We start from the raw sequence: 16,440 nt of genomic DNA, 5'->3' as shown, positions 1-16,440 counted from the left end.
ACATAATATACAACCTAATACTTATATACAAATATATTATCTCAAGACATTTTAATTTATATCTTTTCTTATTTAAAAATTTTATTATTTTAATGTATATACAAAAAACATCATCATTTATAATTACATTATAAAGCCATAATGGCTCTTTTTAAGGCTTTTTGCTTATTTTTTCTAATTCTATTTCTTTGTCCTTTCTTTTGAGTAGCATCTTTAAATAGTTGCACACCTTCTTTTTGTTCTAGATTACGTTGTACGTACAACATGCAGTGTAAATTATATCCAACGATATCCTGAAAAAAATATTATCTTTGTATTTGCCAATTTGTTTAAAATTTGAATAATTTTGGATGAATATATTATTACCCTTAATGTAGATATTTTATCGAAGATGAGTGGTTTTATAGTTTCTAATGTCAATAATAGATTTTGATTTGACATAATGGGTCCATGATGAGCTTGTATTAAACAAATTGTTAATCTAGTTAATAATTCGGTGTGAAAATTACTTTTCAATAATCTGGGAAGCATTTCTAAAATTTCACAAGCAGCAGAATATGGGAGCAATAATAAAGTTTCTTCTAAATCACTAAAAAAAGAAAATATCCGATTTAATAGATCGCTATTAAAATTTTTAAATTTATTTATCGTAATTTTACCTTGCTCTAACGCGTTTTATAGTTTCTAAGAAAAATTCTTCACTTGTTCTACTATTATAAGCTTGCATCAATAGTGGCAATACAGGTAGAATGTTAGAATTTTTAACTTTAGATAATTCTTCATCATAAGCTTTTGATACTTCTAAACATTCGAGAATTAACTCTGCCTAAATAAAAAGTAAATAGTTATAATATATAAACAATGAAAATGATACTACTATATTTTTAAGATATAATAAATTACTTACTCCTTTCTCACTGTTCACAGTTTTCCTTGAAGGTAATAATTGTTGCTTTTGTCCTTGTACAGCCGAAGTTTCTCCAGTAATCAATTCATTTTCTGCACGTTCTCTTTCTTCTTCTGCCTCATCTTCTAGTACCAAAGGTTCAGCAGTTTTTTCATATAATCTTACTACTTTATCTGATCCACAAGATACAACATAAACGCCATTTGGTGATATAGTACAATTCCAAGCTTCACCAGAGTGTCCCTAATTAATTATTTGTATAAATTTTCAATAATTTATATATATATATATATTTATTTTCTAGTTTACATGTAAAACTTAATAATTTATTATATATTACTTGTAAAGTCACAATTTTTTGATATATGTCAGCATCCCATTGTTTAACTTTACCATCTTTGCCACAAGTAAAAATGTAATGAGTCCCAGGAACAAATGAAAGTCCTGTCACGGAATCATCATGCGCAAATATTGATTTATGACAATCTCCAAAGTCCAAACCCCAAATTTTAATATTACGATCAGTAGAACCTGTTGCTATGAGAGTAGAATCACTAGATATATCCATACATAAAACTGGTAGCTTATGTCCATAAAGAGATACGAAAAACTGGAAACAATTATGTAAGTATATCATTTTAATTAATATTATTGTCATTAATATTTTTGTTATTAATTACCTTGAACGTATCCAAAAAAAATATTTTCACGGTGGAATCCAATAAAGAAACTGCTACAAATCTATTATTAGGACTTATCCTAACGCACAATACACATTCCTCTAATTTAAGAGTTCTTGTATGTAGTACTGATAAAACTTTTGCTTTTATTTTACTATCAGGATCATGAATAAGTTCAAAATTCCAAAACTTTACTGTTTGATCACCACCACCACTTGCAATTCCTTTCTATATATAAAATTAATATCTAATTAAGTTATTTTTATCAATAAAGGCAAATGAATTCTTTTTTATTATTATTATTATTTACCAAATCAGGAAATAAAGTCACACTCCAAAGTTCTTTAGTATGAGCTGGTACTTCTTCTAAAATATCACCAGATGCAATGTCAATGATTAGCATTTTACCATCTTTTAATCCTACTATCAAATGTCGATCACCAGGTACAAAAGTGGCCGTTAAAGCATATCCACATTCTACAGTACGCAAACATGCCAAAGAAGGTCTAAAAAATATACAATAAATAAAATTAAATTAAATTAAAATATGTATAAAATGGTACTATATATAAAAATAAATAAATATATATATATATATATATATATATGTAAATATAAAATATAGCACCTATTCCATAATTTAACAGAATCACCACTTGCTGTGGCAAATGCTAAATTATCAGAACTAAAGCAGACAACTCGAACATTGGTACGATGTCCATGAGCTGCTATAGAACGTAAACATTTTACTTCAGCATCTTTTTCTTCTATAAGTAAAGAATATAAATCAATAGAATTATTATCGATTCCAATACAAACCTATAACAAACGTATATCATGATTAGTAATTTCTTAAAATACTAAAGAAGAGTAGAGAGATAAGTTAAATAATTATATAATATTAATTATAAAACTTACCCTGAGTTCACCACCTTTACCCATAATCATATCTAATCCTTTAGCTTTATTTGAAACTTTAATAGAAGGCAAACGTTTGATTTCATCCTTTAAAGTTGGTATATTAAGAGAATTAGTATTTACATCATTCTTATTCCTATAGAAAAAAATATTTTTTGTTATTTTTAATTTAACACTTTAATATGATCATTTTTCAGTTTTTGAAAACAGACCTATTTGCTTTCTTCCTTTCTTTTTTCAGTCTTTTCGTTACTTTTTCTTTTACTTTACTGTCTTGTAAAAAATGAAATAATTCTATTGTATTGTCTACTCCATGACAACCAATTATTGTCTTTGATGGATCAACTTCAAGAGAGACAATTCTTCCTTTACTACTTCTTAAAATACTTCCAACTTTTCCACATCTCAATGGATATTTTTGCTACAAATTTGTATATTTAAATATTAAATTATATATTTATGTATAGATTCATTTATTTTTTATAAAAGAAAATTGTATAAGCATACCATATCTGTGGTTTCGTCCTCGTCAATATTCAAAGTACTTAAATTAATATCATATTCAGTATTTTGTGCATCAACAAAACAGATCTTCCATACATGTAATTCATTATCATTACATCCAGTAATTAGATATTGATCATTTTTTGCTAATGTAAGACTCCAGACCTTAATGTTGATAATAAAGGAAACATTTTTTTATTATATATTTATTACTGATATTTTAATTGATAATTTAATTAAAGTATAATCAATATATACCTCTGATCTGTGACCTACGAGAGTTCTGAAATTATGTTCTGTATCTAAATCCCAAAATTTTACTAATGTATCTTTACTGGCGCTGATAATTATATTATGTTCAGACATAAATACAATTTTAGTTATTACATCTTTGTGTCCTGCTAGCCGACATATCCCTGTTTCTGCTACTATGTCCCAAATTATTATATCTGTATCCTGAAAGAATAGAGAGCATCAATATTTATAAAAATAGAATACATGATATATAAATATGAATATAATTTATTTCTTCTTTTGTATTACCTTAGATCCAGATGCTAATCTGTGGCCTAAATTATCATATGATAAGGATGTAACTTCAGAACGATGCCCAACAAATATACTAACATTTTCTCCAGATTTAAGATCAAATATCTTAACAGTACCATCCGCATAACCAACAGCAATGTTTTCTTTATTTGGTGAAGCAGCTAAACGTGTAACAATTATTTTTTCTCCAGTTAAAACTTGTACTTTCTCACCTAATCTTAGATCCCAAATAATTACATGTTCGCATGCTCCCACTGCTACGAATCTACCCTCTTGTCCTTGTAACGTTACAAAAATCACATTGCACCGGGGACTTACAATTATATTTACATTACCAGATGGAACGTATCTTAAATATTGTTTTGTTAAGCCCATTTTTTCATTCATTTTGTATTTTTATATTATCAATACTGATCGTATATCAATTTAAGGTTTATGCGTCATATAATAAGTGTTATTTTATTTGAACGGATAATACATGCTTTATATTTTGAGGTTAGATGCACACGTGCTTCGAAACGAGAATATCTTAACAATGGTGGTTTCGTTTACGACAAATATAAAATATATCGATTATTATAGATTATGAATTTTAAAATAAATATATAAATTAAAGGAACGATAATAATTAAATCATATATAATATGGTTTATACAAATTAGTCCAACTATAAATATAATCTAAATAAGAATTGGGAAAAATTTTTAAATAGTAATAGCAATAAAAGAAGTAGCTTATTAAAATGGTGGATACAGGACTTCCGTTTTGTATGAATAAAGAATATATAGGATACACTTTTATTAAAAAAAATTATTTTATTACACAAATCAACATATTAACGTATTCATTATTAAAGTATTATAGTATTAAAAATAATATTACGTATATAGTTAAATAATTTAGATCAAGGAAGAAAGAAAAGGGCAAAATGAATAACACATAGATCTCTAATCACAATTCTTTTTATTTATTATAAATGGATTGTAAAAAGTACATAATATCTGTATATATCCGTATACCATTTACGAAATTTTGCAGAATTATAGATTAATACTAACGCAGATATATGATAAAAAAGCATTCATAACAATCAAATGATTTGGATAAATAATAGTGAACAAAAGGCACTGGCAAGAATAATTTGTTTTTAATTATTTACAATATATATTTTAACAAACATTTATTACAAAGCGGTATCTAATTTATATTTTAATCAATATATTTTTGGATGCATGATATGTGTTGCTTAAGATTAAAAATTATATAATTTATTGTTCAAATTATTGATTGATAAATTAATAAACATTTTATGAAGGCCAATAGACAATAATAGTATTTTTTTCTTTTTATGTATTCATTTAAAATCCCTTGACATTCATAAATATTTAAATGTTAATTTAATTTGGAAGTTCAATATATTTACATAAATTAACAAAGCTTAAAAATTGGAAATCATAATTCATTCTAAATTATATAATATATTTACATTCTATAAAATATTATTACTAATAAGTCTTGTACAGTCATTTCTAGTTTGGTAGATCAGTGATAATACTGTTCCAACTGAAATGGATTAAAATACTCTTTAATGCAAACAAAACATGAGAAAACAGTCTGATTACTATCTTTTGAAATGGCATGAGAAGTATGGAAAAAGCACACTTATTCCAGTTATTATTATCTGTCTATCATTGTCTACAATAGTATCGAATTTATTTGGTCAGTAAAAAGTAATATAGAGAAAAATCTATCTATCCACTATTTTGTGGACGTGATTCAAATATTTGTTCTCCAATATGTACAGGTTGAGCTAGTGTATTTTGAAACCACATCATCCAGTTACTAAGATAATGACCTCCTATTTGATTATCTGGATTATTCTTTATCTGTGCATTGTTTAATTCTTCAAAATTACGAACGGTTTGAAGTTCTGTAAAACCGCTGTTTACCGAATGATTTCCATGCATTCTTACCTCTCTCTTTCTAAGAGCATCTTTTACTAACCTTCGTCTGCGTTCCTCTTCAGTTTCTACTGCAGATCTTGTGAATCTTATTTCTCGGGCTCTTAAAGCATCCTTCCGTAATCTTTCTTTCCTTTCTTCCTCCGTTTCCTTTGCATATTGATTTAATCTTGCCTCCCTCCTTTTAGCAGATTCTCTATTTAATCTTTCTCTACGTTGTTCCGGTGATTCACTGGCATATAAAGAAAGACGTTTGATTCTTCTTCTTTCTGCTTCACGATCTAATCGTTTTCTTCTATCATCTGGCGTTTCGTTATACAATCTATATTGTCTCTTTCTTGCTGCCTCGGCATCAAGCCGTTTTCTTCTTTGTTCTGGCGTTTCGTAATACATTCTCATTTCTCGTCTTTTGGCAGCTTCTCTTGCAAGTCTTTGTACTCTTTGCTCCTCACTTTCATTTTCATACAATTTTCTTCGTTTTTCTCTCATGCATTCAGCTTTTTTCCTCAATCTTTCCTCGTAATCATTCAACGTAGAAGATTTTAATTTTGTTCTCTTTTTCGTTGTATTATATTTCTTTGTTTCTTCTTTCGTCAAATTACCACCGTGATCCAATGTTTGATCCTTACATATGGCTATGGGTGTTATTGTAGCTTCAATGTCAGTGGGAATTTGTACTTCTTGTTTATCATTCTTCAAAACCTTCAATCGTAAATTCGTATCACCATTTACATCGCACAACCATTCTGTCATATAGATTCCATCAGAATCAGGTTTATGACTTGATTGTTTATTTTCCTTTTTTATATCAAGACTCAAACTGTCTAAAAATTGATTTGACGTAGCGACAGTTGATATATTATAGTTTGTTTCTGTGTCCTCTGATTGGGATTCAAAAACTTCAGAAGACTGATTAATTTGTTTTTTGATCTGATCATTTGTAGTGTCTGAATCTAATGTATCCAGACAAATGGAGTCTGTTAAAATGCTACCAATATTACAAGCTTCGCTAGATTGCATAGCATCCGTATTAGAATTGTTTGATTCTATATTTTTTCTATTTTCCCAATTGTTATCATTATCAATATTAAACTCTCTTTGTTTATAATTTTTATCATAACCTTTGGTTTCTTTTATTTCGATAGAACAAAAATGCTGTGCTGCAGCAATAATTTCGACGTCATTAAATTCAGTTTCACATTCATCATTTTCTTCCTTGACATATACCGAAATAAAGTCAATAGGACGATTTGTTATCTGTACATCTGTTTCACTAATTTCCATATCCTAAATAAACAAGATATAATACACCTAATATTAAACAAACTCTCATTATATATATACATATACATGTATATAAATACACATATATATACATATATATATATCTATGCGTGAAATCTTACAATATTATAAATCAATTATTATATTCTTATGAATATAATTGTGAATTATCCGTAATGGATAAAAAGAAAAATATTAATAACGATGAACTATTATAAAGCATAAACATTAAGAAATAATATTAATAATTGATGCATATTTCATTTGATATATAAAAAAAAAAAATAATTCGTTACCTGCTTATCGTCTGCTTGTAACAGCTGATTTCAGGATAGTCTTGAGATTAGAATGAAAAATTTCATTTTTATAATTTATAACGCTACTTCTTACATTTATGCAATTTTCAATTTTACCACCTATATATGTTAATGCTAATCGCATTGTGTGAATGTGGTTCCTTATCGCATTAAACTTTAATCAATAAATATTAGTTCAAATTCGTTTATATGCCGTACACACATTCAAGTCGTACTTCATTTCTGAAAATGGTAGGTGTACAACGTCACCTTGTGTATCATGTATTTCCATGCTTACACATGGCTATAGTAACGCGTATACTTGTAATGCTAGCATGATGTACTCGCAAGTAAAGTTAAATATCTATCACGTATGTGGTCTATCGTCTAACGTATAATAATAATTTCAGAAGTCTAATTTATTATATATGTTTTACCAGAGAATCGTGAAGTTTTCAATACGTAGATCGTATTTATTCCTCCAACATATGACGTTATTAATGACGTAACGATAAACTCTCTTTTAGAAAGCACTTGTGAACAGTTTTTAGAAGTAGGGAGTATATATCAGATTTTTAATAAAACTTTTTTTATGTGTAGGTAATCCTTCTTGCAGGTATCTGTTTATCGATTATTGGATATTCAGTGCCACCTAACGGAGAATCATACGAATTAATGTTAAAAAACAATAGTGACAATCGATAAATTATATCACAGAATTTTTCCAATTAATTTCTTATCATTTATATACATATTTACGATTTATAAATTAAATGGTTTTGATTTTTTAAAATTGCTCAAAATTTATCACTCGAGAAAATATATGATCTAATTCTTACGTATTATATCATATATCGTGTGCACATATATATACATATATATATATCTTTTCTCAGGTACGCATAAGCGAGCGTTACTTATTGAGAATGCGCCACTAAAATTAGTTTAGATATTTTCTCATCAGATGGCGAAAAATTCGATACTCGAAATATTACATCAAGTATTTCGAACTATGTATATCTAGGATTTGCACATATCGTATGTTTGAACTAATATTACTATATATAAAATTCATTTACATATAATCGAATTGCTAATTAATCGTAACACAAATTCTACATTAATAACTTTGTTTTCCTTATGTCCATATATCTAATTTCTTATCTATTAATTTAAACCTTTTTTAAAATTTATAAACATTAAAAATCATAATTAATCGAATGGAAGAAAATCAAATTCAAGATGGATTATACATATAATAAAAAGATTCGAAACAATTCGTAAAAGTTGCTTATTAATTTGTTATTTAAAATCAATGTTTTTTCTACCTATCTTTTTTCTTCTTCTTCCTCTTTTAAAAATAAACAAGAAAGAAAGAAAAAAAAAGGATATAATAAAAAGAAAGATATAATAAAAAAAGAAAAAAAGAAAAAAAGAAAAAAAGAAAAAAGAAAAAAAGATCAAAGCGTTTCCGTAATATATCGTAAGATAAATATGATTATTGATATTAAAAGCGATCGAGTGTGAAGGATTTCACGAGTGGAAGTCCCACGAAAAGCACAACGAGAAAGAAAGAATCCGGATCGTCGCGGAGGCACAACTTGATGTATGATAGCTTCAGAAATGGCTGTCGGCGCGAGAGCACGTTCCGATAAATCTCCCGGTTTTTTTTCAATCTTGGACGGTCTTGTCGTTCGCGTATAAACGTATCGTTTTCATAAATATTTATAATGATAGGGGAAGGGACGAGGACCAATTGGAACCGAAGTTTTACTACTCGTAGTGTTAGTGTAGCGTAACGTTGTCGTTGTCGATCGGAATCGTCACCAGTCCATCCACCATCGATGAACTCGAACTCTCTCATGAACTAAAAGTCTTTCCTTCACGATAATAAAGATATCCATTATATATCCGGTCGTGAGTTTGCCGAAGCGAATGTTTTCTTATATATCGATCTTCGTGTTTTCGTTTCTTCCCTTCTTGTCCTTCGACGATCACTCTCCCTTTACAATCTAACGAATACGAAACGGATGATCTTTAGTCTTTGAAACTCGCGCCGTCACGATTGTTTTTTCCATTTTTTTTTTTTTATTTTTTTTTCCTTTTCTTTTCTTTTTTTTCCTCGTATTTTTTTTTTTTTTCTTTTCAATATCCTTCCTTTTCCAAGATCCATCGATTTATTCTCTATGATTGACGCGATATCATCGTATACGTAATTCTTCTTCTTCTTCTTCTAAAACTTTTTTCTACTTTCATATCCAGAGATCCAAGAATTCCATCTTGGAATTTTAATTCAATGTAAATAAATACGTAAATTCATATTAAACGCATAAACAATATCGAGTAAGTTATTTAACGAATGAGGTGTAATAAATTGTTACGACTTGATACTGCAATAGGTTCTTTCTTTCTTTCCTTTTCTTTTGTTTTCTCCTCGCTTTCTTATTTCATTTTTCCTTTTCTTTTCTTTTTGTCTTTCAAACGTTATTTTCAGACTTTGGAATTCGAAACGTGCAATAATTATTCTACCGATGGCAGCCCGTTTACTCCTCAAAGGAATTTCGCTAATTTAATAGACAGAAGCAAGGAGAAAGACGTGTCATAAGAAGGATATATGTTATATACGGTAAGAGTTAACATGGAAACGACTGTCGGCATACAATCCGATTTGGTTCGCGGACTCACGACGAGCTATCATTGATGTCGATTACGATGCAGTCGATCGCCTCACCGAGAATGTTTTCTTATGCTGGGTGTCCCCGGACGACGAGGTCCATCCCCCTTTATTGGATTTAGTCTCTTAATGATTTTGTCAAGACAGAGGTAGAAGAACCTGCCAACGTTCTGTCTTATAAGCCGTCTCTGCATTTGGATTTGGCGCTATGATCATGGCTCGCTTAGTTGGCGCGGGAATCCTCGTAAATTATAAACATCTGCAAGATGCAATGAATCACCGCCGATAAATTTTCATTTTCCGTGTTCTCTGTTAACTTACAAGGAATCTTGAATGTAAACACGAGTAACGATTATCGAAACAAGATTTTATACATAGGTATATATATATATATATATGTATGTATGTCTAAATGAATACGTTAAAATTCTTTCAATGTTATTATAAAGTCATTCATTAGATATTATTTAGATTTATTTAAATAATCTTTAAGATGTCCGTACTACGTTTATAATTTTTCTCTCTAGTTTTTACAATAGCTATAAATTCGTCTGTCTCGCAAAATACGAGTTTCACTCTTTTTTCGAATTCGAATGAAATTCTAATAGTTCCAAGAAGGACCGTCTTCGATCATACACCATTAATTATCAACACGATGCATAACGATTATCTTTTTCTTGATCCATGGACTGCCGAAAGCGTACGTTCGAGCCACGAGCGGTGGGATTCTGACCACTCTGACCGACGTCAACTCTAAATGGAAATGTCTTAATTATCAGAGCACGTAGTAACCGTGCGCGCGGGCGCGCGCGCGCGCCATGAGCAAAAACAAACCCCGTCGTTCGTCGTCCCGCTTCGCGATTATCGAACATCGACCGCAATGCGCCGTAAGATGAGAGAAACGAAGAAGGAGGACGGTAGAATGATCATCTCTGAATCGGACCTTACATTCGCATTCTCTTACTCCGAATTTGGGTTCCTCGAAATGATGGTTAAGAGAGATTAAACAATTTGCAAATTTATCTTATCCGAATGTATAAATGTTTAACAATATTTAGAAATTTATACGATATGATTCGTAATATGATTCATTATAGATTGATATTTAAATAATGAGATAATGAAAAATAACGACAACGAGATAATGAAATTTATAATGATAATTATAATGATTTATAATTTTAATAATTTATAATTTATAATGATAATCAAAGAAGAAAATGTTATTTAATGTTATTTATATGAAATTGAAATGATTAATCGTTAAAAATTAATGATAATATATCGTTACAATATATTATATTTTATTTTAGAAAATGATTAGAAAGATAAAATTTATATTTATATTTATACATTATTTATAGTAAATTAGGAAAATTATATGAAAATTAATTTTTGACAATGATTGAAAGTAACATTGCGATGGAAAAGGACAAAAAACTTTTACGCTTTATCCATTTCGCTTCGCATTTTTCTCGTTTTTTTTCTGAAGCTAAAATTTTATCGATGTTAACTATTAAAGCTATACTATCCCTTAATTACATTAAATCTTCAGCATTAATAGTAGTAGTAGTAGTAAGCTTAAATTTTTTCAAGCGTCTATATTAAAAATATATCACTTATAGTAGTTTAAAAAAATTCCGTATCAACTGTTATGAATTATATATACATACATATGTATATCATTATAATTAAATCAAAAAAGAGTATCTAAGTCGTAAGAATTTTAAGTTATTTTCGAAGACAAGAAAAAATTTGAGTCTGATGCGTTGTCTTTGTCTTTATAATCGCGTGCATGTCGCGACATTGGCTCATCTGAATTTCTAACAACGCTAATCTCGGTAGTTGGTAACTCAGTGATTAGAGGAGGCACCTAGCGTGAGGCAAAAGTGAGATTGAATAGAACGCGGGACAGGGGAACACTGTCGTGCCGTTGAAAAGAATTTTAAGAAAAGAAGTGTCGGACCTGATCGTCGCACGTCCTCACTTTTTGTTTTCCGCTTAAATTATTTACTTCCTTTTTTTGAGAGAGCCCTCAGCACGTTTTCTTTTATACCGTTTGCACTTTCTCACTGGGGCACAATGCCCATGATATTAGAAGGTAATAACAGCGGGTTTCTCGTCTCGTCTCGTCTTCTCTTGAACCAACCCCCGTTCTTCGTCACGATGAAGCTCTCTCTCTCTCTCTCCTTCTCTATGTTTGGTACATCCTATTCTCGTTTCTTCGACTTTGATCGCACGTTGTTCTTCTTTCTCTCCCTCCCCCTCTTCCTCCTTCTCTTCTTAGGCGATTCCTTTTTTTTTTTATCCCTTTTTGAGCGTCTGGACTGCGGTTTCAGTCTCTTCTTCTTCTTCTTCTGTTGCTTTCTAAAAAGCTCTACCATGGTTGTTCAACCGATAATTTTCAATACGCACGAGCGCCGAATTTATATAATTTACGGTCCTCCACATGTGTATACCTATATTCTATTTAATTTAACGCCAGTGTTACATAAATCTTTATTATTATTATTATTATTCATTATGATTAGTGCATTGTCGTCATTGAATGAATTCATCATTGAATGAAATTATATGTTTAAATATAAAATTTCACGAAGATAAAAATATTCTAAGTTCTATTAAACATTGAAATAATTGATAAAAATTTATTATACAGATTTTAAATAAATAATTTATTTTCACTTCGTCAAATTTTCCTGAAAAAATATTTAAAAGATGATCATCGATTTAGATATAATTTACGATTACTAAATCTTAATATATTTGTCAAATTCGAATCTATCTTAATTCTATATAAATGAATTCGAAGTGTTTACAACGGGAAAGACGTGTTAGAGGTAAGATAATTATTTGTTTCGGGTGATCGTATAGCTCGAAATGCCTTCTCGAAGATTCCACGCGAACCTACAGTAGACATACATACATACCTACCGTTCTCCAAATTATGTGGCGAAGCTAACAATGCTACTTTGAAGCAGAATCGTGTTTTATTAGACTCTTTTTCATTGACTATACCGAGGGCACATCAATGATCCTCTTTCAACTTTGTTCTGTTTCCAGCTTATAGTATATTGTATACATGCGTGTGTGTGTGTGTGTATATATATATGCATAATATATTTATATAATGTATATACTTATGATATATATGTTATAAAAATAGATATATGTATATGTATGTATGTATGTATGTATGTATGTATGTATGTATGTATGTATGTATGTATGTATGTATGTATGTATGTATGTATGTATGTATGTATGTATGTATGTATGTATGTATGTATGTATGTATGTATGTATGTATGTATGTATGTATGTATGTATGTATGTACGTATGTAAATATAAATACGATATTCGTATAAAAAATCTTTTTATTATCTCACATGGTCTTTAACGAGAGACATTTTGTATCGTAGAGAAGATCAAATTGGTAATTAGGCGAACGCATCGCTACATTTCAATTTCTCACCCTAACATCGATGACGATGCAAAAAGGCACGAGCCACGAGAGTCGATGTACGAGACAGGAGAAGAAGATCCGGTTCGTGTATTGAGATAAAAAGAAAGGGAAATATAGACGAAGAAAGAAAGAGAAAGATAGACGAAGGAAGAAAATAAGAGAAACAGAAAGAGAGAGAGAGAGAGAGAGAGAAGAGGGGAGGAGAGAAATTTTTCTACGAGAAGAGTTCTCAAGTTTATCGTCAATATTCCTTCGTTGTCTAACTTTTCCGAATAGTTTTGGAATTTTAATTGCTCGTTGAAAAGGATGACCTTCATTTTTCTTTTTTTTTTCTTTTTTTTTTTTTTTAACCATATTCTCATCGAAAGAGATTTTCCCGTCGAATAATGCCAAGGTTATTCCAATAGCGGAGCATACTCTATCTCTCTCTCTCTCTCACTCTCTCTCTCTCTCGCTCTTTCTAACATACATGACGTCTACACTTACACGTATAAAATACACATACGTAGAATGTATCCCTATCGTGGAATCCGCGAGTGGCGCTGACCGGCCTCCGCAAGAAAGATAATACGCCCTCCGAACATTTCAGATTCCAGCCGTACCGAAGAATAAGATTCCCTCTTCGCGGCTGCCTTTCCCTCTCTCTTTCCATCTATCTCTCTCTGTCTCTCTCTCTCTTTCTCTCTCTCACTCACTTTCGTTCCCCTTTACTTTATCTCCCTTTCTCTTTTTCTTCCTCTTCTCGCAGCCCTTGGGTTCCTTTACTTGAGGGATAATTATGTTCGAGACCCTTATTCGATCCTCTCCGTAAACGTATCGAATTCTCCGTTTTATCTCCCCCCTCCCCTTCACTACCTCCCCTTCCCCCAATCCCTTCCCACCCTCTTTTCCTGTCTCTCTCTCTCTCTCTCTTTCTCTCTCTCTCTCTCTCTCTCTCTCTCTCTCTCTCTTTCTACCTTATCTTTGTCTCTTTCTTGTTCTAATCACATACACGTTGACTTTGATTTTTTGCCAATTTTCTTTTGACATACGTCGGATCATTGTGAAAAGAAAATTCTGAACAAAAATTTAATAGAGTGTCTCTTATTTTCTTTTCAAGTTCATTCGATTAATTTGTTTCAATGTCGTATAGATAATGAAAAACATGATTTTATTAATAATCTTTAGAAATAATATATATGAATTATCGTGCGCAATTATATTTGATTTCTTTTTGTTGTTGTCGTTGTTCTCGTTGTCGTTGTTGTTGTTGTCGTTGTTGTTATTGTTCTATCATTTAAACGAATTAATTTGAATTAATTTGATTAGAATTAATTTGAAATTATAATTAATTTAAATCAATTAAAATTTCAAATTAATTTGATTAGAATTAATTTGAATGAATTAAAATTTCAAATTAATTTGATTAGAATTAATTTGAATGAATTAAAATTTCAAATTAATTTGATTATAATAAATTTGAATGAATTAAAATTTAAATTAATTTGATTATAATAAATTTGAATGAATTAAAATTGAAATTAATTTGATTATAATTAATTTGAAATTATAATTAATTTAAATCAAATTAATTATTTCAAATTAATTTGAAATAATTAATTTGAAATTGATTTGAAATAAAATAGAACTTTTCGAAATATCTATATTTGAAATAATATTTGTCTTTGCAATCGTTGATCTCTTTTTGATTTCTTTAAGAAGAGGTGATGGGAGGTCATTCGACAATTACATCGGAGAACAATTACAGGTTGGCACGTCCTCCACAGTGCCATCCTTGCTTTTTCTTGCACTGAGATTCCGAACGAACGAACGAACGAACGAACGAACGAACGAACGAATGAACGTGCAGAAGAGCTCTTTTTGAGAACAGAACGATTCGAGTTTCACGTTCCAGTGAACGTTTATTGAAAATTAAAAGAAATTCATCTTGGTCGTTTCGAATGAAAATTTGCTTGTTAAATCGTTACGATTATTCTTAGAAGAGTCATATATTTTATGAAAGAAAAGAAGAGAGAAAGAGAAAGAGTTCGGGAAACGCTTGTCCAGATAGAATAGAGACAAATAAAGAAAGGAAAGGAAAGGAAAGAAAGAAAGAAAGGAGAGGCAAAAAGGGATCAAAAGGATCTGGTAAATGCAATCTGCCACGAGATTACGCCGACGTAGTTATAATTCGATGCGACGCAGCAATAAAAGAGTATTACGGCGCCGTACTCGGCCGTAATTTCCGCGGAAAGATGGAATTCCAAGTGTGTGAACTCCTTCTTGAGATTTCTTCTTACGATTCGACACGATCAAACGAATAGATTCAGTTTGTTCTGAGCCATCGCGTTCCACTCTACATTCAGTAGAATAAATTCTTTTTTGATTTCTTTGATCTTTTTATTCGAATAAAACAAGGAACTCGATGGACTGAGAGTGCAATGAAATTTGACCCTTAATAATGGAACCAGCGATTTGTTTACAAAGAAAAAAAAGAGAAAAAAACGGAGATCTCACCCTCAAAGAAACAAAAAAAAAGAGAAGAAGAAGAAGAAGAAAAAAAGGGGGGAGGGGGTGAAAAAAAGCGTAAACAAACTGTACGCTATTTCGCAAACAACAAATCAAGTCGACACCTTACGGCGGCCCGGTAATCAGCTAATTCCCGATAACAACTTAATTCGGGCCTCCGTGGGCCCGATCAAACAAAGTATAACCACTTAATTCACCTAATAAGCGGTGTTGCAAGCGAGGGATACGGCAATCCACTATGGTGGTGCGAAACTCTTGACATGGCTTTACAAATATGTTGGCGTAGCTGTCTCGTTGTATATATATATTTATATATTTATATATATATATATATATATAGAGCTATATATACCTATATAAATATATCTATATATATCGATCATACTCGATCGATTCCTCCGGTCATTAGAGGGTAATGATCATTACCGTGCACGGCATATGCGCCCTATCGAAACAACAAAATTCGTATTATTTTGCTTCTACATATGTCTTCTAAAGTTGTTTTGTAATCATTGGGTATTATCATTATTTTTCCTTGAAAGGACACAAAATATGTATGTATCATTGATCGATGCCACGATGCCATTTGTAATTTTCAATGATAATCATTCTATTAAAAATTCATTATTATAAGATCGAAAAAATTTGGTTTAGTCGTCTGTAAAAATTGAACGAAATTCATAAGAACTTAT

The 16,440-nt window shown here is 30.3% G+C and overlaps 2 protein-coding genes across 5 annotated transcripts; both read right to left on the bottom strand.

Moving 5' to 3' along the window:
* Positions 1–100: 100 nt before the first annotated feature.
* Positions 101–4,194, bottom strand: LOC118448368 (WD repeat-containing protein 3). 2 transcript variants are annotated; one of them, XM_085657457.1, is made up of 14 exons: positions 3,796–3,939; positions 3,553–3,719; positions 3,268–3,465; positions 3,013–3,174; positions 2,718–2,926; positions 2,506–2,641; positions 2,216–2,406; positions 1,898–2,093; positions 1,588–1,815; positions 1,248–1,517; positions 908–1,150; positions 660–826; positions 367–589; positions 101–293 (listed from the first exon to the last, which is right to left on the bottom strand). In XM_085657457.1, the coding sequence occupies exons 1-14, from the start codon at positions 3,803–3,805 to the stop codon at positions 129–131; spliced, it is 2,565 nt and encodes an 854-aa protein (XP_085513583.1). In that variant the 5' UTR covers positions 3,806–3,939; the 3' UTR covers positions 101–128. The 2 variants fall into 2 exon arrangements, with proteins under 2 accessions (XP_085513583.1, XP_035737425.2); XM_035881532.2 differs by having other exon boundaries at positions 103–293; positions 3,553–4,194.
* Positions 4,195–4,791: 597 nt separating this feature from the next.
* Positions 4,792–7,684, bottom strand: LOC118448406 (uncharacterized). 3 transcript variants are annotated; one of them, XM_035881616.2, is made up of 3 exons: positions 7,100–7,681; positions 5,563–6,806; positions 4,792–5,121 (listed from the first exon to the last, which is right to left on the bottom strand). In XM_035881616.2, the coding sequence occupies exons 2-3, from the start codon at positions 6,801–6,803 to the stop codon at positions 5,088–5,090; spliced, it is 1,275 nt and encodes a 424-aa protein (XP_035737509.2). In that variant the 5' UTR covers positions 6,804–6,806; positions 7,100–7,681; the 3' UTR covers positions 4,792–5,087. The 3 variants fall into 3 exon arrangements, with proteins under 3 accessions (XP_035737509.2, XP_035737508.2, XP_035737507.2); XM_035881615.2 differs by lacking the exon at positions 4,792–5,121 and having other exon boundaries at positions 5,129–6,806; positions 7,100–7,342; positions 7,537–7,684; XM_035881614.2 differs by lacking the exon at positions 4,792–5,121 and having other exon boundaries at positions 5,129–6,806; positions 7,100–7,682.
* Between the last annotated feature and the right edge of the window lie 8,756 nt (positions 7,685–16,440).

The sequence above is a fragment of the Vespa mandarinia genome, chromosome 5 (assembly GCF_050613455.1).
Source record: "Vespa mandarinia isolate Hongniang chromosome 5, ASM5061345v1, whole genome shotgun sequence".
NCBI classification, from domain to species: Eukaryota; Metazoa; Arthropoda; class Insecta; order Hymenoptera; family Vespidae; genus Vespa; species Vespa mandarinia.
Note: the sequence above shows the minus strand (reverse complement) of the source record. Positions and strands in the feature narration are given on the sequence as shown.

Coding starts and splice junctions, on each gene's coding strand:
- LOC118448368 (XM_035881532.2), bottom strand. CDS start 3,945: ATGAATGAAAAAATGGGCTTAACAAAACAATATTTAAGATACGTTCCA. Junction 3,466..3,552: donor GATTAGCATCTGGATCTAAG/GTAATACAAAAG, acceptor CTATTCTTTCAG/GATACAGATATAATAATTTG. Junction 827..907: donor CTGTGAACAGTGAGAAAGGA/GTAAGTAATTTA, acceptor CTTTTTATTTAG/GCAGAGTTAATTCTCGAATG.
- LOC118448406 (XM_035881615.2), bottom strand. CDS start 6,803: ATGGAAATTAGTGAAACAGATGTACAGATAACAAATCGTCCTATTGAC.